This window comes from Nannobrachium achirus (genome assembly GCF_963921795.1).
Source record: "Nannobrachium achirus genome assembly, chromosome: 11".
Classification (NCBI taxonomy): Eukaryota; Metazoa; Chordata; class Actinopteri; order Myctophiformes; family Myctophidae; genus Nannobrachium; species Nannobrachium achirus.
In genome coordinates, this window is record NC_137820.1 from 33285585 (window position 1) to 33307994 (window position 22410).

Here is a 22410-nt window from a genome sequence, read left to right on the forward strand (position 1 = left end):
CCATATATCATCAAATTATCTCGCGGTACCCCTGTACTGCCGTCACGGCACCCCAGTGTGCCCCGTCACCCACTTTGAAAACCCCTGGTATAGAAGACAAAGTGAAGAGGTCGGCGGCAGTCGAACACCAGTTTCCCTGGGCTAGAAAGACCCCCAAACAGTAATAATCCATATGTTGTATATTTCATGGAATACTGGTATTGGATTTGAGCCGCTTATGATTCTGTTGACATGAATGCACCGACTGGTGTGGTTCTGCTACTGATTATCCTATTTGCTGTGCCAAGGATGTGAACATGAAAGGGAGAGAAGCAGGCAACGGGTCCATAGTAACAGAAGTTGGGAGTAGAGATTATCGGAAATCAATATTCATAGGCAAAATTGGCAAAGAAATAGCATAGACTCATGAGCTTGCAAATTGTCTCTTTTGTATAAAAAATTGTCTGTATAAAATGAGGCTTAACTCAAACTCTGCCCTCAAAATACCCCTTTGTACCCCTTCTCTGCCATGCCCGTAGAACCCGTAAATGTAATAAAAATTAATTAAAACATTTTTTTTTATCGAAGCGGAACTAAAATAGGCCGGAACTAATGCTCCGTGATCGGTTTCTACACGGACACATTATTGAGCGGACAACTTAACATTGAGTCCCTTGAACCGGAAGCGGATGTCCGTCCTCTATTTTGGCCCGTTAGCTGTCTGTCTAAACTCCGCGGCTTACAGATGGAGAACTTATTGATCAATTGAAACAGTTTCAACGGATTCGAGAAGCTGATGGAATACGCGAACACACGATGCATAGCAGTGTCCGATCGCGCACGATGGGAACTGGACGAGCGCCCACGTTAACAGGTAGGAGAAGCCGGCAGTGAAAGACATAGAGAAATCTACGGGCTTTACAGCCGTAAACTACGAATGAGTTAAGTTGTTAGAATAAAAAAACATATTTTTCTTTGTTGATTCGTTGATATGCACTATTAAAATAATCAATAGTTGCAGGCAGCGCTACTTTAATTTTACAGTCAGTGCTGTCAAACAGTGCTCAAATCCCCCAAAACACGAGGGAATTTAAAAAGAAACAAAAGATGATTCTGTCCTTGACTGTGATCAGTGCTACTGGCCATAAAGTTGAAGGACTGAAGTATCAGACAGAAGTGTAAACCGATGGGAGTTGATAAGAGTTCAGTCGTACTTCCACATCAGAACCCTGTCAGCAGAATCCTGAACCACTTCAAGTCCAACACCATGAAATATAAAAATTGGCAGACACGACATTCTGTTCTCTCCTCAGTCAACAGACTTGAGGAGAGAACAGGATGTCTTGTCTTGTGTCCACAGACTCCACACAAACGCACACACGTGTCTACTGGCTACACACACACACAAACAAAAGCATGGCTGGCACAAAGCAGGCAAACCACCATCAATCAGTCTGTGTGACGCCAGTACTGTTTAAACCAGGGGTGCCCAACCTTTTTTGACCCAAGGTCTACTTTGAAAATGTGCCACCTAGCTGAGGGCTACCAGCCCAAAATGTACCGTAACACCCATTCAATATACATGTAAAAAACAGAAAATATTAATAGATATTATAACATTGTACTCACTGTACTGTACTGTAATCATACTGTATAGTAGGAATTGTAATTGAATGAAACGATTGCAACTTCTCACATTGGGCATACAGACAGCATGACCATTTATTGCACACTGCATATTATGCACTGACAACACAGTTTAGTTTTTTTTTTCTTTTTCTTTTTTTATAGTTTTTTTTATAGTTTTTTTATAGTTTTTTTTTTGTCCTTTATTCCATGTCAGTCTCTCTACCTTAGTGGGAAACCTGGCACTGGGAAGAGGAGGCTAGCTTGTCAAAGTCAGGGTTGTATGAGCTGGTTGCAAGTTTTAGGCAGGCCACAAGGTGCTCATCTGTCATTGTGGCTCTGTACTTTGACTTGATGAACTTCATGTGAGAAAAAGCAGACTCACACAGGTAGGTTGATCCAAATTCAAATGGGTCTGAGCGGCTTTGGAGCGAGGAATTTCCTCCGCTCCATTCCTCCGCTCCGCTCCGCTCCAAGCCGACCCTATTGGGGCCGCGCGCCGCATGTTTCCAACAAAACAGAGCCGTGCGCAGTAGCCTACTAGTGCAGTGAAGCCTTGTTGGCACCGCGGAGATGGAGAGGAGAACAGACAGAGAATTCCCTTTATCACGATTTCACTCATCCACACACGTAGGCTATGTTTATAATACATAGCCTACCTTGTGTCAGTTAAGTTATATATCACCAGCCAGTCAACGGATACGAATTCAAGTGAGACTGATTGAAAAACACACGCCACGACTCGCCTCCGTCTCTCGGTTGTGGTGATTAATCAATAACCAGCTGGATTTAATATTGCCCGTCTTATTAAAAAATACAATGCCTTAGATTAGATGGCGTCTTTTGTAACAGTGAACGCAGGTCTCCATCAAGCCGAGGCTCACGTAACGTTACCGCAGGCATTTGTGTTGGGAACACTTGTTGTGCAAAGCAAAGGAGAAAGTGTTTCGCATATGGTAGCAAAATCCTTTTTTTATTTTGGCTGGTGACTCTGATTGACGACCCTGAGCGGAGCGTGGAGCGAGCGCGGAGCGAGAAATGCGAAAATCAACGTGAGCGACGGAGCGGCGGGGAGCGGAGCGGTGCGGTGGCCGACCAGAGCGATGAGCGAGCGGGACAAGAGCCCTCTGGAGCGCGGGCTTTAGTTGCCGCTCCACTCCGCTCACATGCTCTGCTACACGTTGAGTTGAGTTCAGTCAACATCATCCACTCGCTCGGAGTCGTTTCACTGAAACGCCCGATGTATGTCCTCCCCCCCCCCCCCCCCCCCCCCGAATTAATAAATTATTTCTTTGAAATCATCTCGCGGTCCACTGGTAACCAGCCCGCGATCTACCGGTCGACCGCGATCGACTGGTTGGGCACCCCTGGTTTAAACCATTCAGAACAGGTACACATTATTGTGTATTATTATTGTATGCTTTAACTATTGAAAAACAGCAGATATACAAGCTCACAGCGCGGCACCGAGTGCTGTGCTGCGAGCTTGTAGATCTGCTATTTTTGAAAAATTGTGAAAATCTGAATTTTGACCCGATCCTATAAGTGTCTTTTGAATCCTTAAGGTTTTTGGAAAAACCTAGCAATCTGGTCAGCCATCGTCAAAGAAAAGGTCCTTTTCACTTAACTGGAGCTCAGTTAGTCTGTTCTTGAGAGACTACTATGTCAGTGGTTCTCAAACCTTTTCATGTGAAGGACCCCCAAAATGATATGTATTTCCCCATCTCAAAATATTTAGTTCCAGGGACCAAATTTTAGTTACAAACGTTCGCTTTGAAAATACATATATTCAAAGATTTGCACACAGTTTTCACAACTTTTCAAAACTAGCAGATCTACAAGCTCGCAGCGCGACACTCGGTGCCGCGCTGTGAGCTTGTAGATCTGCTGTTTTTCAATAGTTAAAGCATTTAATAATCCTAGGCCTAAATGGGTAAACACACAGACCTGCCAGGCCTGACACTTCACATCAAATTTATATAAGATTTATATAAGAACACTGGGAAAAAAAGCCATGTGTTGCAAAAAACAATATTGAAAGATGAATATTTGACGGGGAGAAGCGATGCGCCCGTGTCAGAATTTCTCTCACACACTGACTGATAAATCTGAGCTGAAGCTCAATCGTTCCCGACGTAGATCCCTGGTCCCCGAGTTGGCCGGTGCCACCAGCTTTGTATATAGATAGATAGATACATACCTTTATTATCCCAAGGGGGAAATTTAGTTGTCCAGTAGTAGCACAGCAGTATACAGTTATTTACAAAGTTACAGAGACGTAAGAAAGATAGATAAGAGGGAAAAAAACAAAACAAAGACAAGAGCAGTACAGTACCAATAAGGAGAAGGTGCATCAATAGAGGGGGCGAATAATATATAAGAATATATACATAAAGTGTCTTGCAAAAGAGACCATAGCAGTCAATGCTAGTTAGTGCAAACAAGTATCTCACTGTCAATGTTAAACAAAGCAAAAATACTCAGAAACTACCAACACTAACAACCTAATAGTGCAGTGTCAAAAATCAGTGCGAAAAAAAGAAGAAACTAGGAAGCGTGTCACCGCAAGGCGCACATGAGCACTCTTCCTGGAAGGTCCTTAGAGGTCAAAGTCAATACAGCAATTGTTCCTTAGAGGTCAAAGTCAATACAGCAATGGTTCCGTAAGCGTCCGTTATGTGTCTCGTTATACAGCTTAAGGGCAGCCGGTACAAAAGATTTTCCTAATCTCTCACATCTCCGTACTGGGTAGGTAAAGCGGTCGTTTCCTCTCTTACTCCAGTAACTGGTGATCTCTAGATGGAGGGGGTGGGAGGAGTTCTCCAAGATGGAATCTAGCTTCTTCGCAGTGCACACCCTGGTTACTTCCTCCACCCCCTGCAGAGAGGACCCAACGACAGAGCCTGCTTTCTTCACCAGTCTGTTTAGGTTAAACGTGTCACCTGCTCTGTTGTTGCCACCCCAGCATGTTATGCCAAAAAAGAGGACACTTGCCATGACAGACTGATAGAACATCTGTAGCATCCTATTGCACACCCCAAACGATCTCAGTCTTCTCAGGAGGAATAGCCTGCTTTTCCCCTTGCTGTGAATCGCCTGCGCGTTGTCCGACCAGTCCAGTGAACTATTCAGGTGTACTCCGAGGAATTTGTAGTTATCCACGAGCTCAACCACCTCACCGTTAATGGTATATGCACGGGGTTCCCACGGTCATGAAATTCCTGGAAATATTTTGAAATTAGACAAATATTTTTCCAGTACTGGAAATGTTTTGGAATGTTTCAAGGGTCATGGAAGGTCCTGGAAGAAATAGCTATGCATTGTCTTTGGTTATTGATTTTGTTAATAACTCTGAAATGACAAATTAAACATGGGCCAAATTGTCAAATATTAGAGGCAGAACTACATGCTCACAACACCTCACGTTGCGAGGCGTTGTGAGCACGTTCCAAAGGCTATTTTCACAATAGAACCGTGTTCTTAACTCGTAGTGCTCGTCAGGGTGGGGGAGGGCCCCAGTTAAAACATGATTATTTATTTGAAAAGGTTGAGAACCACTGGCATACACTACCTGTCTTTGGGCATTGCGCATAGGAGTAAACGACCTGTTATTGAGCTGAATTATTGTTATATGGTCCTGGAAATAAGGTTAAATATTCTGGAAAAGTTTTGGAAATCAATTGGTAAAAATGTGTGGGAACCCTGTATGCAGATGTTCTTCTCGATTTGTCAATTGAGTACTCCTTCATACCCTGGGTGAGAATAACATGGGGTCATCTTAAAATAAGCACAAATAAGCATTGTTGTCCACAAATAAACTGTCTCTGCGATTGTCAGGGAGGTGACATAACGTTTTCTCACTGTCAGTTGATTCTTTATGTCCATACGAGTCAAACTGCCGGGATCATTTGCTTATTTTGGAACACAGATCTTATTTGACCCAATATAAAAAAAAGTATGTGACCCAGGTAGGATGCGTAAATTGCGTCATTGTCAGGGGGGCTTTAGGGTTTTTTCGTGCTAATCAGTCTAAAAGCGCCAGATTCCGCACAGATGTAGCCCAGGGCATGCTCTAATGATTTAGCTAGGGCGCCTGAGTCGGCGACCTTCGGGGTCGCCACAGCGCCCAAATCAAGTTGGGCTCCCATTGACTTTCTATACACTATACTACAGGAGGGAAAAAAATCAGCTTTAAGTAGCATGTGAGGGGTCTAACTAGGGGTTTGTCATGATTCTGAATCCATTGCAATCATTTGTTTTGCACACAAAAAACATTCCTTGGGCTAAAAGTGGTCCCAACAAAACTGTGAAAAGTGATGACTCATCACTATCACTAAACTATCGTTTTGTGGGTCCGTCATACTCTTGATAATTCCAGCATCCCATTGGCTACCCCTGTCATACCTTGGTAATCCCAGCGTTCCATTGGCTGCGTCCGTCATACGGTAATCCTCGCTCCATTGGCTACCCCTGTCATACCTTGGTAGTGATCGCTCCATTGGCTGCCTCTTTCATACCTTGGTAATCCTAGCGTTCCATTGGCTGCCCCTGCCACACACCTTGGCAATCCCAGCGTCTCATTGGTTACCTCTGTCATGGTTTGGCTCTGGTAGACAGAGGTGTCGGGCTCACTCTGTCATCCCTGGACCACCACTGAGGGACAATCTGTTGCCAGCAGACTGTGTGTGTGCGTGCGTGCGTGCGTGCGTGTGTGCGCGCGTGCACAGTACTCAACAAGAGAAACAGACTTCAGTTCTTTTTGATTATGATCAACATCCACTAATTAAGAGGTAGAATTGTCATTTGTATTCGGTCAGTGAAAAATAGGGCTCTTGATGAATCCACCCGTCATCTAGCCTGGTGTCGTTGTATCGGTCAGGTTTCTAGGCTACCCGTCATCACCCTCCAGTCTAAACGGCCGTTCCCAACCTTTTCAGGACCAGGGCCCACTAAGAAATGTCAAAAGCCTTTGCAGATGGGTGGACTGTGTGCTAGGGCATTCACGAATAGTGATTTTTAGTATTCTAATTATTCGACCTCAAAGTATTCGAATAGTCGAATATTCGACAGGACTGGCCAAACTGTCAAATATTAAGTAAGCAAGTGGCGAACATTGTGAAAATAGCCGATCTACATGCTCACAACGCCTCGCAACGCAATATGTATCTGTGGAACAGAGTCACATTAAATGTAATACCTACAATTCCAAGTGCTTGTCAGGGTGGGGGTCCCCAGTTCAAATATGTTTATTTTGGGGGTCACGGCCAAAAAAGGTTTGAGAAGCCCTGGTATAGAGCATCACTGGCGCCTATTCAATAGAGCCAAGGGGAGCAATGGCTCCCCCTATTTGCCACTAGGGGGAGCCCGGCTCCCCCTCCCTCCTTTTATTTATTTACGATCATATAATCACAAAATGTGATTAAGAAGAAGAACGTCAGAAATTCGCCTTGTTTGACCCTTTGAAGCACCCATAGCATGGCTTCTAAGTTCTAAACCAATCACAGCGAATGGGGGGCGGGAGGTATTAGGTCTACTGTGTTATATGCAAGCCTGTGCCTTTAAGGGGGCGGGCTTAGGAGCAGTACGGGATGACGTTGACGCTGTGTTTTGGGACCAGCGCGGAAGTGAATGTGCGGGTGTAATGCTGGGGAGAATATATTAGTGAGAAGTTAAGTTAATACAAGTGGATTAATAGTGAAAACGTGACGTTTATGCTGTATGTTCCTGCCTGGCCCTGGAAGTAATAAATCATTGTTATCTACACAGAAGTAGTATGGACTATTTGAATAAATTACCACGACACGAGCCAAGTTATTGCTACAAACAGTGGAAAAGGTAACAACTGGTTTCTCAACCAATCACAGTGACTGTCTGAACCTCTGGCTGACAGCGCGCTGCACAACAACAAACAACATGGCATGGCTTTATCTAAATAACAGAATGAAACAGTTGTTTCACAGTGGAATATGCTACCTGGGGTTAGCTACAGACATCCATAGGACATGTGGATAGCTTTTACATTTACCATACGTGAACTAAACTTTTTGACGCTGTTCAAAGAAGCTGGATGACATGACACGTTGTGTTGTGTGCCTCCAAGGAACTTTCTTCTGGGCACCTCAATATAAAATTGGATATTTTCTTGTCATTTTCTCAAGGTAAGACATGGCTTTATTTAACGAACTGTTCACTGTGGTTAGCCTGCCAGCCTCTCCTCTCCTCCTCCGTGTGTGTGTGTGTGTGTGTGTGTGTGTGTGTGTGTGTGTGTGTGTGTGTGCGCGTGCGCGCGTGTGATGAGATGCTTGCTTGCTTGTAAATATTGGTAGCTGCTGGTTGCAGATCTTTGGTCATGGTTGTGGACTTGTGGTCAGTGTGGTTTTGTTGTGCGAACATTGTGTGTTGGCTTGTTGGGTGCCCCGCGGACCGCGGTGCGTGTCCCAGCAGTGCTCGACTCATTTTAGACCCATTTTAGACTCATTTTAGACCCATTTTAGACGACTTTATAACCGCAAATAACCGATTTTTTACTGCGGCGCCAAAAAAGGAAAAAAAAAAAGAAAGAAAAAATCCTGGATTTGTGCTCCACCTAGTGGAGACAGAGTTAGGCGCCGGTGTAGAGCATTAACTAATTCATCCACCAGGGGCATTGACAACTCATTTTTATGACTTCCTATCTAGCCAAGCTTTATAAACTATATATTTTTAAAAAACAATAAAAAAAGAAAATAAAAATAAGTGAATATTCGACTTCGGTGAACAACGTCGAATAGTGACTTTGATATTTGAATATTCGAATATTTGGTGAATGCCCTACTGTGTGCATGATCTGGACTGAAACTAACTAACATAGTATGCAACAATGACATTTTACATTACAATGTTTTTTAATACTCATTCATACTGTATATTATCAATGCCATTTTAGTGTTTTGTCAATTATTTGGGGGGCCATATCTTCACGGCCACCAGTTTGGAAGCCACTGTCCTAAAAGCTTGTCATGAGCAGGGCAGGGGTTATCAATATGTCCCTACATGTGTGTCCGTTGCAAAGACGTTACACAGTTCAATGTTCTTATTTTGGTCATACCCAATTACTGCATGTCAGTCTCGAGTCTCCAGGTTTTCTTGAGAGTATGTATGCCACTGATTACACTATACTATACAGCACTATGCCATACAACACTATGTATGGCACATTATGAGTCCACTACTAGTACAAGTTAGGGCATTCACCAAATATTCGAATATCAAAGTCACTATTCGACGTTGTTCTCCGAAGTCGAATATTCGCTTATTTTTATTTTCTCTTTAAAAACTATATAGTTTATAAAGCTTGGCTAGATAGGAAGTCATAAGAATGAGTCGTCAGTGCCCCTGGTGGATGAATTTGTTAATGCTCTATACCAGGCTATATTCGACTATTCGAATACTTTGAGGTCGAATAATTCGAATACTAAAAATCACTATTCGTGAATGCCCTAGTACAAGTGGTTCTCAAACATTTTATTTGCAAGGACCACCATAACTCTGAAAGGGTACAAATAGAATGGTTTCATTTGGTTCCATTTTGAACATTATGGTCATTCAGGGCTATATCTGTGTTTCTGCTAATATTATTTTCCGATCAATTTGTATGTCCGTGGCAAAACATTGAATTTGTCCACAAGCCAACATCATGAGACATTTCCTATTCCTCTGTCGTCCCATGGTTACACTCAGAAGGTCAGAGCTGCTTTTAACAGCCATTTGAACCTTTCAGTGACGCTTATTTATTTACATTCCTTTCTAGCCACCTTTCCCACTAACTTATTTATATCTCACATCGTTGCTGTCAGGTGAAAACCTTGTATGTCCAAAACCATTCCTTCTTTTCCATTGTTTTTAATTATCATTTTAAAAACAAAATGAAAATAGCAAATGTACAAGCTCACAACGTGTCGCATTGTTTAGGTTGTAGTCACTTTCATGCAACACCTTTGTATAATGACCTAATTTACAGGGGGGAAAAAACATTTAAATATGGAGATGCCAGGTTTCTGCCCAACAACAATTTACAGCGCTATGCTTCTTTATTTACTCATACTGTGTGTGTGTCTGTGTGTGTGTGTGTGTGTGTGTGTGTGTGTGTGTGTGTGTGTGTGTGCGTGCGTGCGCGCATGCCTTGCAGTGTCTGATAACTTGCCGGAGAAGCTGCTGTCCTACAACAGGGCCAACAGAGCGGTTGCAATTCTGTGTAACCATCAGCGGGCGCCGCCAAAGACCTTCGAACAGTCCATGGCTAACCTGCAGTCTAAGGTAGAGCAGCTTCATCATCAAGGACAGTGTTGTGTACACACACTAAATACTAACTGTACTCACTAAAACATTCACACTGTAGGCATTCATTCAAGAATACACACCGGTATATGTATACATACACTGTTCATGTATAAATACACAGATCGTGGCTCGGAGGGAGCAGCTGGCCCTGGCCAAGAGCGAATTCAAACAGGCCAAGAAGGATGCCAAGACTAAAGACCCAGAATCCAAAGTGCAAACGTAAGTTGGTTCTCATTGGTTTAAAAAAAATGTTTTTTTTTTTTTTTTTTTTTTTTTTTTTTACCAGGTGATTAAAAAAATGACATATGTACAAGCTCACAAGGTGAGCCGGTTCAACCCTGGTGGAAAAGCGGGCCAAAGTGGGATCGAGCAACTCTCAGGGTTCCAGCTGTGTCAATTTGGGAAATCGGGTCAGGTTGACACTAGGGACATCTAGGGCCCTGTGTTCGTCCATGCCTTACCCCTTATCCCTGAACTCTTTTGCTATTTTTTTACTATTTTGAAAAACATTTTTTAAATATTTCAAAATAGCTGATTTACAAGCTCACAACGTGTCGATGTAGATCGGCTATTAAGTATTTTAAAATGTTTTTCAAGATAGTCAAAAAATTATAATATATCGTCACTGTTGGGCAGAAACCTCGTATCCCCAAGTTTCAAAAGTGTATTTTTTTTTTCTTTTTGCAAAGTAAAGCCCTGCTTCGTCATACAAGGCCTTCGCACAAAGGTAGTGAAAACAGCAGATCTACGCGGTGCGAGGCGTTGTGTTCTTGTAGAACAGCTGTTTTCACTAGTTCAAACCATTTTTAAAACGATAAATGCAAAACGAACAGTTTTGGACATAAAAGGTTTCCACCCGACAACGATATATAGCTCCTTGTGCCCACCTGACCTATTAGCCTAAATAGCCCCACCCAGGATCCCCATTTGGTTCCATTTGTACACTTTTACGGGGGTCCATGAAAAGAAATACGTAAACAATACAAAGTTTGAGAACCACTGGCCCAGATTGCATGAGTCCCGTGAAACGCTGAGTTCCACAATGACGCTATTTACCGCACAGATGGTATTCAAACCCGCGGCTGAACAGACTTGTCCGCCCACACACCATGTTATGTCCGCCAGGTTGGTGGAGCGGAAGAAGAAGGCGGTGGAGCGCAGCGAAGACGCGCTGCTGAGGATGGAGGTGCAGGCGACTGACCGCGAGGAGAACAAGCAGATCGCCCTGGGCACCTCCAAGCTCAACTACCTGGACCCACGCATCAGCGTGGCCTGGTGAGAGAACACCCACGCATACACAGTCACACATAGCGATGGAGCTTGTTAAAGACAGGGTTCCCACGGTCATGAAATGCCTGGAAATATTTTTCCAGTACTGGAAAAGTTTTGGAATTGATCAAGGGTCCTGGAAGGTCCTGGAAAAAATAACTGCTTATTTAGCCGGGCTTTTATCGAGCCCACTATTGAGCGTTTTCAAATAGATGACACATTCTGAACAGAACTGGTATCTTTTTTTCATTGGCCAGTTGAGTTTGTCGATGAAAATGACAATTGACAAAAGTTTGTCTGCATTTTATAAATACTGAACCGATGAAAAGTATTAACAATCGATCAATTAATATTGGATCCATCCTCTATTACTCCTGAAAAGCATCCTGAAAGGTTTCCACTCAGCAGTGACTGTCTTGTTTGGTCATTGGTCTTCCTGTACAGGTGTAAGAATATGGACGTGCCTGTGGATAAAATCTACAATAAGGGCCAGAGGGACAAGTTCGCCTGGGCCCTGGACATGACGGAGGCAGATTTTGAGTTCTGAATGTCAGTCTGCTTCATTTTTATCAGTGGCTAATCACAAGTTCAGCCCCAGCTCTCTAAGCTGGCGTTTAACTTCTATTCTTTTTTTCTTCTTCGATATTTGCCCAGCAAAAACAAACATGTCGGATTGTCTGCGCTCAGCCTGGCCAGAGATGGTGGAACGGGGAATGGGGACGAGTTAACTTGAAGCCAAGACTTTGACTGCGTGTGCACATGGGGTGACCACTGTCAATCACCTGCTGTGAATTATTGTTTGTTCTTTATTTCTCCTAACCTTGAATGCAATTGATACAAAACTACGTTTAATGCAATTGATACAAAACTACGTTTAATGCAATTAACACAAAGCGCTTTCTGTGAATTTCTTTTCTTTTTATTTTTTTTTCCTTGAATGCTTGAAGAACCTACCTCAGCCATAGACTGAACCGGCCACTGATATGTTGATACACAAGCCATGGATATCTAGAGAGGATTATGCTGTTCAATGTGTTTGCGATCTAGCAGTTTGTTCCACATCAGTTGAGATGTTTTGTTTACTTTCTACTGTTTTTACGTTCCTATTCTTTATTTTATTTTATCATGTTTCAGCACTTTTTTACATTCGCTCTTTTTGTTTCTGTCTTCTGTGTACATTTGTTTTTGTTTTACGAGTTCCAGTTTGTTGAATAAAGTTACAAAGCATTGCAGTTTAAAGACCGCTTCGGGATTGATGTCTTTTAGATTTGGTGTTTGAGGATACATATTGTTTCCCCTATAAGAGTTCCAGTCATACACTCAGTCTATGAAAAACACATGTTTTTGAAAACCCCTTAAATCCCTCCTCAATGCTTCAGAGTAATCTGCACCAGATATTTGACACACAATCTACATATGATCCACAATGATAATGACGCATCTTGTAGTTATATTTTCTATATTTGAAATAAGGCTTAAAGTAGTAGTAATCAATAGGAAAAGGGCCATTTTGGGGGTGAACTACTCCTTAAGTGGTTTATTCATAATGTACCTGTTCCCTTCCTAGAAACGAAGTTACAGTAAGAAATATCGTAGAGAAGGGGTCTTCAACAGGGGGTCCCCAGAATTACTACAGGGGGTCCTCTAAATCTTTGAGTGATAGAAACTTTTTTCCTCTTTTTTTTTTTTTATTAACCACTTGAATCCTAGCGTCCATATTCTGAGAACTTTAGCCAAAAATAGCAGATCTACAAGCTTGTAGATCGGCTATTTTTGGCAAAGAGCTTTGGTGTAGAGGGGAAAAAGAGCAGACTAAATACAGAGTGAAAGGTCAAGTTTATTAAGTATTGACATTTCAAGTGGTTAAATATCTGAAAACACAAATTGACATGAATCCAAAATGCACTGATGATTGTGCTGTCAAACAATACAACTATATGGAATCTATGAAAAGGTTGTGGGGGTCCCTGCTTCATCTCTCTCAACTAGGGGTCCTTGGCCTGAAAACGTTGAAGACCCCTGTCGTAGTGATCAAAGAAAATGTACTCTGTTTGCTGACCAGAGTTAATGGTGACTTCAAGCACCCAGGACATCATGTGCCCACATTCCACCACACGTTGCCTTCTCTCTTGCAGTAACAATTCTACTACAGTACATGTTCTCTCACACCATCTCACCTGAAAATAGGGGCTAGGACTGAAAGCACGTTCAAAATGTCATTTGACTGAATATAAAGCACAATCATACAGTTAATTTCTCACATATCGTTGGTGTTGGGTGGAGACTTTGGATATCCAAAACCGTTCCTTTATTTTGAAAACAGTGGGTGTGGTTTACTGGTGCCACTAAATCTCACATTTTCCCCAAAGACTTTTTCCAAAATATAATTATTTTAAGCCTAGAATCAAGTCATCCAGTCAGTGAATCATGAAACCATAAAACATTTGATTCTGTGTAGAGAAAAAAATAATGGCGAGATTGTTATAGTGGCACCAGTAAACCACTCCCACTGCAATGCTCTATTGTGACACCCTTGTATAAGATGAAGTAGTGCAGCCTACATTTACGAGAAAAAACAAATATGCAGACATGAGGTTTCTGCCCGACAGCAACGACACGTTAGAACTTTTAGCTGTACTGAGATATAACACGAGACAAAAAATCTTGTATTAAATTACTTTAATAGAACAAAAATCAGTCAGATTTGGAATGCATCTCATAACTTGGCACCGAGAGCGCATTTAAGTTAACACAAGTTTCTAGTGGCCACCATTAAAGGTGCTGTGATATTTCTTGTTAAGTGTTAAACGGCTCCATAGTCTGATTGTTATCATTGCTTCACAAGGGTCTCTCTCATCTATCCAGCTCTTTAGTAAACTGGAAATATCTATACCAATTTAATTTCATCAGTTGAGAGAACGGTTAGGGTGCGGCCACACCACACTTTAATTCTATCTGCCGATTACAATGGGAATGGAGCGTTTATTTTAGAATTCCGCAAATGGCAGCAAACCAAACCATTCCCATGGTAGAATGGTAGAATAAAAGTGCAATCTAGTGAAATTGCAAGTGATCAAACAAATAAGCAGACACAATTGGAAGTAGAACACAAGCTAATCGTTGTGGGATTCGCTCTCCTGATTGGATTAAATCTGTGGTCCACCTGAAAACGTATCGTTTGCTAAAGCAGTGTTTCTCAACCACTGTGCCTGGGGACCTTTGGTGTGCCCCTGAGAAGGGTCAAGTGTGCCCCCAAACAGCCAGTATTATATTTATCATTTTAAAAATGATTTAAACTAGTGAAAACAGCCGATCTACAAGCACGCAACGCCTCGCGGTGCGAGGCGTTGTGTGCTTGTAGATCGGCTGTTTTCACTACTGTTGTGCGACAGCCTGGGCTTTGCGAAGAAACGTACACATTTGAAACTTGGAGATGCAAGGTTTCTTCCCGACAGTGACAATATTTACACCTCCGTATTATGTTGGTGTGCCCATGGATTCCTGCCTGGAATGAAAAGTGTGCCCATGCAGAAAAAAGGTTGAGAAACACTGTGCTAAAGAGCTAGAGAGATGGACCCTGATACTAAACGCACCTTGCCAATGACTATCGGAATATAGAGCCTGAATAAAAACCCCGTCTTAACAAAAGAAATGCCACTTACAGCACATTTTAATCAGGGATGAAAATACAGCAGACTCTGTGTCTATGACTATCTTATGTTGTATTAACTTGGCCTGTTAGCTGGTGGCTTGCATTTCTCCAGTCATCCTGGCTGTATCAACATAGCCCTCACAAGCCAGTTATTTGGATGAGATGTCATAAAAAGTGATGCAGTGAGGGCAACCAATTTGAACAACATCCATTTAAATAGTTCCCATCCCTGCACATAAAAGCATTCAAAGGTTCCAAAGAGTGTTATATCATACTATTATCGTTTTACAAATGACATTTCTACTTTTTCAAGTCACTACGTTATAGGAACTGTAACCATTTATCACAACAGTCGATATAAAAAAGCATCTCACACAACACACCAAATCAATAATAGTTCATGTTTAGAAGGTAAAGTTTGCTGCTCCTGAAGATGGGATCCGCCTTCATGCCTTGTTACTTGGCAACCTACAGTAAAGGACACAGAAGCACAGCAATGGTCAGAGTACAGTACACCTACGTACACTATATGTTCCACTGCAGTTGTCTAGAGACATGAGGCAATTTCTACACTATACAAAATGGGAAACCTTTACTTCATGTTTAAGTCTAGTACAACATATCGTCATTGTCTGGTGGAAACCTTGTATGTCCAAATACTGTTTGTTTTGTATTTATCATTTTAAAAATGATTTAGACTAGTGAAAACAGCCGATCTTCAAGCACACAACGCCCGTTGTGTGCTTGTAGATCTGCTGTTTTCACTACTTTTGTGCGACGGCCTTGTCTGATGAAGCAGGGCTATGCTTCACGAAAAAACATACACATTTGAAACTTGGAGATACAAGGTTTCTGCCCGACAGCGACGATATTGTAAATGAAACCTACCCAAAACTGCCTTTTCTTCGACTAAACTAACCTTATTTTGCTTGGTGTGTAAAATGAAACCAAATGTTTTCATTTTACACACTCAGGAGTTAAATTATTGTTAAACATTTGCATAAATTAATTTACAAGAAGTCAACACAATTGAATTAGAGAATGTAGAAGAATTGCTATTTTGATTGTTTGCCTTTTATCTCTCCTATGGCACCAACATCAATACAGCATGGAATTGTGGACAACATCGTATCCAACGATAACAAAATTGGGGTCTGAGAGGCTAACCCTCATCCAAACGGTGGTCCTGCAGAATAAATAATGGACCCTGATGTGATAAAGGTTGAAAAGCTCTATTAGGTCAGTGGTGGGCCTATCGCAATTATTTGACATAAGCGCAATTATTTTGTCATAATCGTTTCCACATTGAGAAACGATCATATAGTTTCACACTTTCAAAAAGTAGTGGAAATATCCCATCTACAAGCTCACGACACATTGTGACCTTGTAGATCGTCTATTTCCACTACCAATGTTCTTTTTAAAGTATAAAGTTGTCAAATATGTAAGTCATTTCTTTGTATATTTAGGTTATGTGCCATATCTGCCATGTGCAACTTTAAAGCCTTAAAGTCAAACAGAAATGTAATTGTCAAAGACAAAAAAAAAAAAAAAAAAAGTTAATCGCAATTATTTGAGAGTGACGATTAATCGTCATGTAAAATGTCCTAATGGTGACATGCAGCCCTAGTCAGTGGTGTCCTTACCACTTCCTTGTCACCTTCATTATGACCCTTGACCCTCCTTGGGCTTCTCTGGCGGCGCTTCGATCTCCTCCACTCCGGCCTGGGTCATCAGGTCAGCGATGTTCTTCTCCAGGTCATCGATGCGTGTGCTCATCTCATCGAGTGGACACGGTTAAGGCAAATATAGCTCGCACATGAAATGGTACATTTATATTTAGATCAAGGGTCTTCAACAGGGGGTCCTCAGAATCTTTGAGTGATAGAAACTTTTTTCTTCGTTTTTATATTAACCACTTGAACCCTAGTGTCCATATTCTGGGAGGTTTATTAAATATTGACGGTTCAAGTGAACACACAAATTGACATGAATCCAAAATACACTGATTGTGCTCTCAATCGATTAAACTATAAAATCTCTGATAAGGTTGAGGCGGTCCCTGCTTCATCTCTCTCTCAACTAAGGGGTCCTTGGTCTGAAAACATTGAAGACCCCTGGTTTAGATCCATTCTTATGTCTTACTGTCAGCTTATTTTTACTCTTAACAAAATAAGAATTTGACGTTTCGCGTTCAACTCTTGTCAATTAACAACACAAACCTCAGCGTCCCTTTTCGGGGGGCGGGGGAACACATGCGGTGAAAATGACCAATCTACATGCTCATAACTGAGCTTGTAGATCAGCTATTTTCTGCACATAAGAAAATATACCAGCATATAATTAACAGCAAACTCAATTATTTATAACTGTGGCCTGGCCAAAGGCAGGGTAGGGACTCAAAGAAATAGAACATAAAAAAGCAACAAATCAATATAATATCACAGTAAGAAATAACAAAATCAATTGTATTTATAGAGCATCAATGCAATATTCAGTTAGTAGACACTTTGTTGTGTTATGATATTTCTCCCGATGATCTGGTCCGACATGGTCTGGAACTTATCCTGCATCTGCTGTAGCAGTGTCTGGACCTGAGAAACAACACACACACACACACGTATACAGGAGTGAAACCACAAGAATAGATGGGAAAAGGACTTTCTGGTCTGCTAGTTTTGCTATCGTTTTCGTTTTAACATTTGTTTTTGAATTGTGGGTTTTGGCTTGCAACCTACACTTTGAAAGTGTACTTTGCAAGCCAAACCCCACAATCAATCTTCCAGTTCTAGGCAATGCAGAATAGCCAATCTACAAGCTCGCGATGCGTTGAGCTTGTAGATCGGCTATTTCCACTATTTTTTACTTAAATAAATATATATAAACATTTTTCAACATGGAAACGATTATGTCAAATAATCGCAATTAGACAATTCTGTAATAATTGTGACAGCCCTAAGTTCAATGTTGAAAATGGGTGGTTCTCCCCCTTAAATGGTTTTCTTTGATGTGTGTTATAGCTCTATATTCTGATAGTTCTCATTGCTATAGTGTGTTCAGTTGTCTCATCTATCCAGCTCTTTGGTAAATTGAAAATAAATGTGTCATGTCAGGACACCAATTTCATCAAATCAGGAGAGCGAATGCTTTGTTGCTTAAAGGATAAAATTGGAAGTGATCAAACAAATGTACTGCGCTCAGTGCTGTATAGCACTGAGTCTGCAATCAGACAGGGTAGACACTAAGAAATGAACAGACAAAATTGGAAAACCATAAAAATGAAGCCGATAAATGGGTACTCTCTCCTGATAGTCTGAAACTTTGCAACCCACTTGAAAATGTATTTTACTAGAGGTTCGCGGGCCTTCGGCCCGCTCACATCTAGTTAAAAATTTTAAAAAAATAAAATAAAAATAAAAATAAAAATAAAAAAAATGGGGGGGGGGGGGGAACTATTGTGGCGGAACTATTGTGCCGCAGCGCACGTTTCCGGTTGGACATATTTGACCGCCGGACGCACTTCCGGTGTTGTCCGCAAATCTTTCTTGTGTGGATCAGCTGCCTCTGAGATTGAGTGGGCTGAGTGGGCTGGGCGTGGGCAGCGTGGGCTGGGTGGAGCGTAACCGTGACAACAGCTGCTTGCAGGCTGGTGCAGGCTTGTTGTATGGGCTGGTGTAGGGTTACAGATCCATTGGCTGGGCGGACGTTAAGATCCCCTGGACTGGGGGACGTTATAGCCAATTGGAGTGCTGCATTTGGTCTGTTGGTGACACTCAAATACCGCTGGCTGCCTTTCTAAAATGTAATATAAGATTAAAGAGCTATTAAAGCTATAAAATAGTGCTTTATTAACAAAAAAACTTTAAAAAAAAGATGATATAATATTGTATAACCCTGCTCCCTGGTATTTTGCTTCAGAAATGTCAATGCTTTTCAGATAGTCATCTTAAAATGTTCAAAACTGCTGTTGCAAATTAGAGAGTGATGAAGTCTCAAATTGCCATGGTAACCATCATCAGCCCACTGAGTGTCTAAACACCCCACCCATGATGTATGCTATACACCAAAGACTTAACATTTCCCTGACAACAATGCTGCAAGTCATTATCAGGGGCGTCACAACTCACAAGTGGGACTGAGTTACTCAAGTGGGACTGAGTTACTAGGGCCAAAGGTGGAGAGGCCTTAATTATTTTATACTTTAGCTATTGAAAAATAGCAGATATAAAAGCTCACAGCGCAGCACCGACTGCCCTCAGGGCAGGGTTTTTCAACTTTTTCTTTTCTTTTTAGACTCGGGTCACCCCTGCAAATAACCTTTTCCTCCACGGTACCCCTGAATTACGCTGTTCATTTTTACAATCTTATATCATATTAAGTGACGTAAATATGCCCATCTTTCCACCAGATACGGTATGTGACGGAGAAATATCCGTTTCCATCAGAACGGACTGAAAATAACATTTAACCACTTGAACCGCAGTACCCTATTCTGGGAGGGAAGGTTCACCAAAAATAGACGATCTACAAGCTCACAATGTGTCACGAGCTTGTAGATCTGCTATCTTTGGTGAAGAGAGTTGGGGTAGATGGAAAAAGAACTCAGGTACAGAGCAACTCAGGTCTGGTTTACTAAGATTAGAAGTTCTATACGTCTTTGCACACTGCTGCGTTTTTCGGGCTGAATATCGGAGTGAATTTTGGAGCATGTCAATCAAAAAATCAACCTCACCTTATGTCAATCACGTTTGCACACTACCGCCCGTTTCGTATTTATTTTTGCACCAGGGTTGATTTTTTTCCTATTTTTGCAACTGTTGCTAGTGCTACCGAGTCCCTTGCTCTCTCTCTCTTTCATCTCTCTCCCTGGCCTATGGGTTAAACTTAAATCCCTTCGGATTTCCAAAACACAACACAATTTACGGATTGTGAACCATTGTATCTGCGGTGGCCGCTGGGTGGCACGAGGTGGGTGCTTTTTATTTCATGACAAAAATAATGTATTTTACAGAGTAGGTGGGGTACTGAGGGGCTCACCACCGCGGAGAATAGACTTTCAACAACGCAAAACTACCTTTGGTTTGGTGAGTACTAGTGAAGTAGTTTTGTTTATTTTGACTGAAGTTGAGCGCTGGTAGGGGCTGAGAAAACGCGGTCTATTCATTTGCCGACGGGTCTGTCAGAGCGTCACTGGAGGTGACGCGATGGACCAGAGCTAAGGCACCCCTGGACTGGCATCACGGCACACACTTTTAACCCTGACCTAGGGATTTGTGTGTTATCCTTCTAACAATCATTGTAAACCGGGTACCCCGGTACAATTTACAAATTATCAATTATTCAATCAAAAGGGTCGTGGTTCTCATCGCCCCCATACCAGGCGTCCTTTGAGAGGGGGTCCCACCTGGGTCCCCAGCGACATTTGTTAATATAGCAAAACAATTAACAGTTTAACCCCTTTAACCCTATATACATTGCCTAGCCGATCTGCAAGCGTGTTGTGGGCTTGTAGATCGGCTATTTTCAACAACAAAACTATGAAAACTTAAGGAAACATTTTAACAACACAGATCCTTTATATGGGGATGCCAGGCTGAGGCAACGTGGTCTCAGTCTGTGGCCAAATATTAATTTAATATTAATTCGGGCGATGAAACATGATAAACCACTGCATTTAGTAACTGTCTAGGACTAGGTAGTCGTGACTCAAAGTGGTGATTTGAGCTGTGCTTCATTTCCATGGCAACGTTGTCAAACATTGTGTGTAAGACTCACTAATAAGCCAATATTTCTGATCAAATTGCGGGGAATGTCTCGGTGATAGATAAACAATGAAGCCAATCATTATCTTTGGATTTTAAATTATATTAATCATTATGTCTAAATTAAAAATCGTAATGTAAAAACATTGCGTGTGTGGGAGTATGTGGGTAGGGCACATGCAGTAGCATTCCAACACACTACTTACTAGCTTCACAAAACGTGTGAAGAGACGGTACAACAACTGTACACATCCATTTCATTATTAATTAACAAAAAAACATGGAGATAGAAATGAATGTACAACTCTAGTGCATTATTCCAACTCACTGGGCTAGATAGCATGCTGTTAAGTTTCTATTTTTGTTTGTTTTGTTTTGGATCACTGACGGCACATCCATCCAGGGACTGCTGCAGATTTTCTTAAAAACGAACTATTTATTAGCCATTTCTGCTGCAATAAATCGTTTGTGTATAAATGCAAGCTAGACTGTTAGCATATATGCTAACTAACATGAATGAATTGCTGCTGTGATCTCTGTGGTGATCGGCCAGCAGCTGTGTGAGAGTGTGTGTGTGTGTGTGTGTGTGCTAGGCTATAAGCTATATGCTAAGCTAACAGCAGCAGCTAATATCTAACCATAATCACGACTCACCACATTAGTCAGGTCCTGCACAGACTTGGGGTCCGTCTCTGCCATGCTGACTCTGATGGATCGGTGATGAAGAGGTGTGGTGGTCGGTGGATGGTGGTGGTTGTTGTACAGGTATGATCTATGATGGATGTGTGTGTGTGTGAGGTTGTATCTGTGGTAGAATGCTAGAAACACCCTCTCTCTCTGTTGCTGATGCTCGGTGTCAGCAACAGCAGCTCAGCAGAGTTGCCAGGTGTGGCGTTTGCGAGAGAAGCAAGCGACATTGTTTCCTCACTCAACATTAAACAAACCAACATCAAGTTTAAGTGTATAATTCAATAATATGTATATATATATTTTTTATTTGTCGTATTCCTAAAACAAAAAATGAGATTATAGTAAATTTACCCCCATTGATTCTGGATGGGGACCCAAATGCATGGGCCAGGATGGGGACCCGAATGTAAGTCCCTCCCTGGGTGGGGACACAAGCTCAGAGTCAGAATCAATGGGGTTAAAATGTACTTGACCCTTGATCCTACATTTACCCCCATTGATTATGACCCACATGCATTTGGGTCCCCATCCAGAATCAATGGGGGTACATTTACTATAATCCCATTTTTGTCTTAGGGATGCAACAAATACAATATATATGTAACGGAGGTGATCCGAACCTCCCCACCCGGCTTCGAACCCGGGTCTCCCGCGTGAAAGTCCAATATCTTAACCATCACTCCAAAGGGACATCCCTATGGAACGAGAGCAGATACTAGACTTTTGAGGCTTCAGGCCTGGGCTGCGACTCTCTCCGCCACACTCACCCCCCTTTGACCTCCTCCTACGGGGAAGCCCGGATCCGGGTCACGGCACCAATGTAACAGAGCGGAGGTGGTCCGAACCTCCCCACCCGGCTTTGTACCCGGGTCTCCCACGAGAAAGTCCAATATCTTAACCACTAGACCAAAGAGACATCCCTATGGAACGAGAGCAGATACTAGACTTTTGAGGCTTCAGGCTGGGGCTGCGACTCTCTCCGCCACATATATATATATATATATATATATATATATATCCCGATTAGGGAGTCTTACTGGTATATATATAATATATATATATTATATATATATATATATATATATATTATATATATATATATATATATATATA

The 22410-nt window shown here is 41.9% G+C and overlaps 2 protein-coding genes across 2 annotated transcripts in view; one reads left to right on the forward strand and one right to left on the reverse strand.

The window, feature by feature from the left end:
• The window catches only part of LOC308294292 (DNA topoisomerase I, mitochondrial), a gene marked incomplete at both ends in the record, with an annotated part of 86744 nt that extends 75004 nt beyond the window's left edge, over window positions 1-11740 (forward strand). Inside the window, 4 exons of the mRNA XM_080737020.1 lie at window positions 9773-9900; window positions 10046-10143; window positions 11050-11199; window positions 11638-11740. Coding sequence (XP_080593146.1) covers window positions 9773-9900; window positions 10046-10143; window positions 11050-11199; window positions 11638-11740 — 479 coding nt within the window. The remainder of the gene's footprint in view (window positions 1-9772; window positions 9901-10045; window positions 10144-11049; window positions 11200-11637) is intronic.
• A 3092-nt stretch (window positions 11741-14832) lies between these two features.
• Window positions 14833-21445, reverse strand: hsbp1b (heat shock factor binding protein 1b). Its single transcript, XM_080737543.1, has 4 exons — window positions 21262-21445; window positions 17373-17439; window positions 16492-16632; window positions 14833-15313 (listed from the first exon to the last, which is right to left on the reverse strand). Exons 1-3 carry the CDS (start codon window positions 21304-21306, stop codon window positions 16511-16513), a joined length of 234 nt encoding a protein of 77 aa, XP_080593669.1. The 5' UTR covers window positions 21307-21445; the 3' UTR covers window positions 14833-15313; window positions 16492-16510.
• Between the last annotated feature and the right edge of the window lie 965 nt (window positions 21446-22410).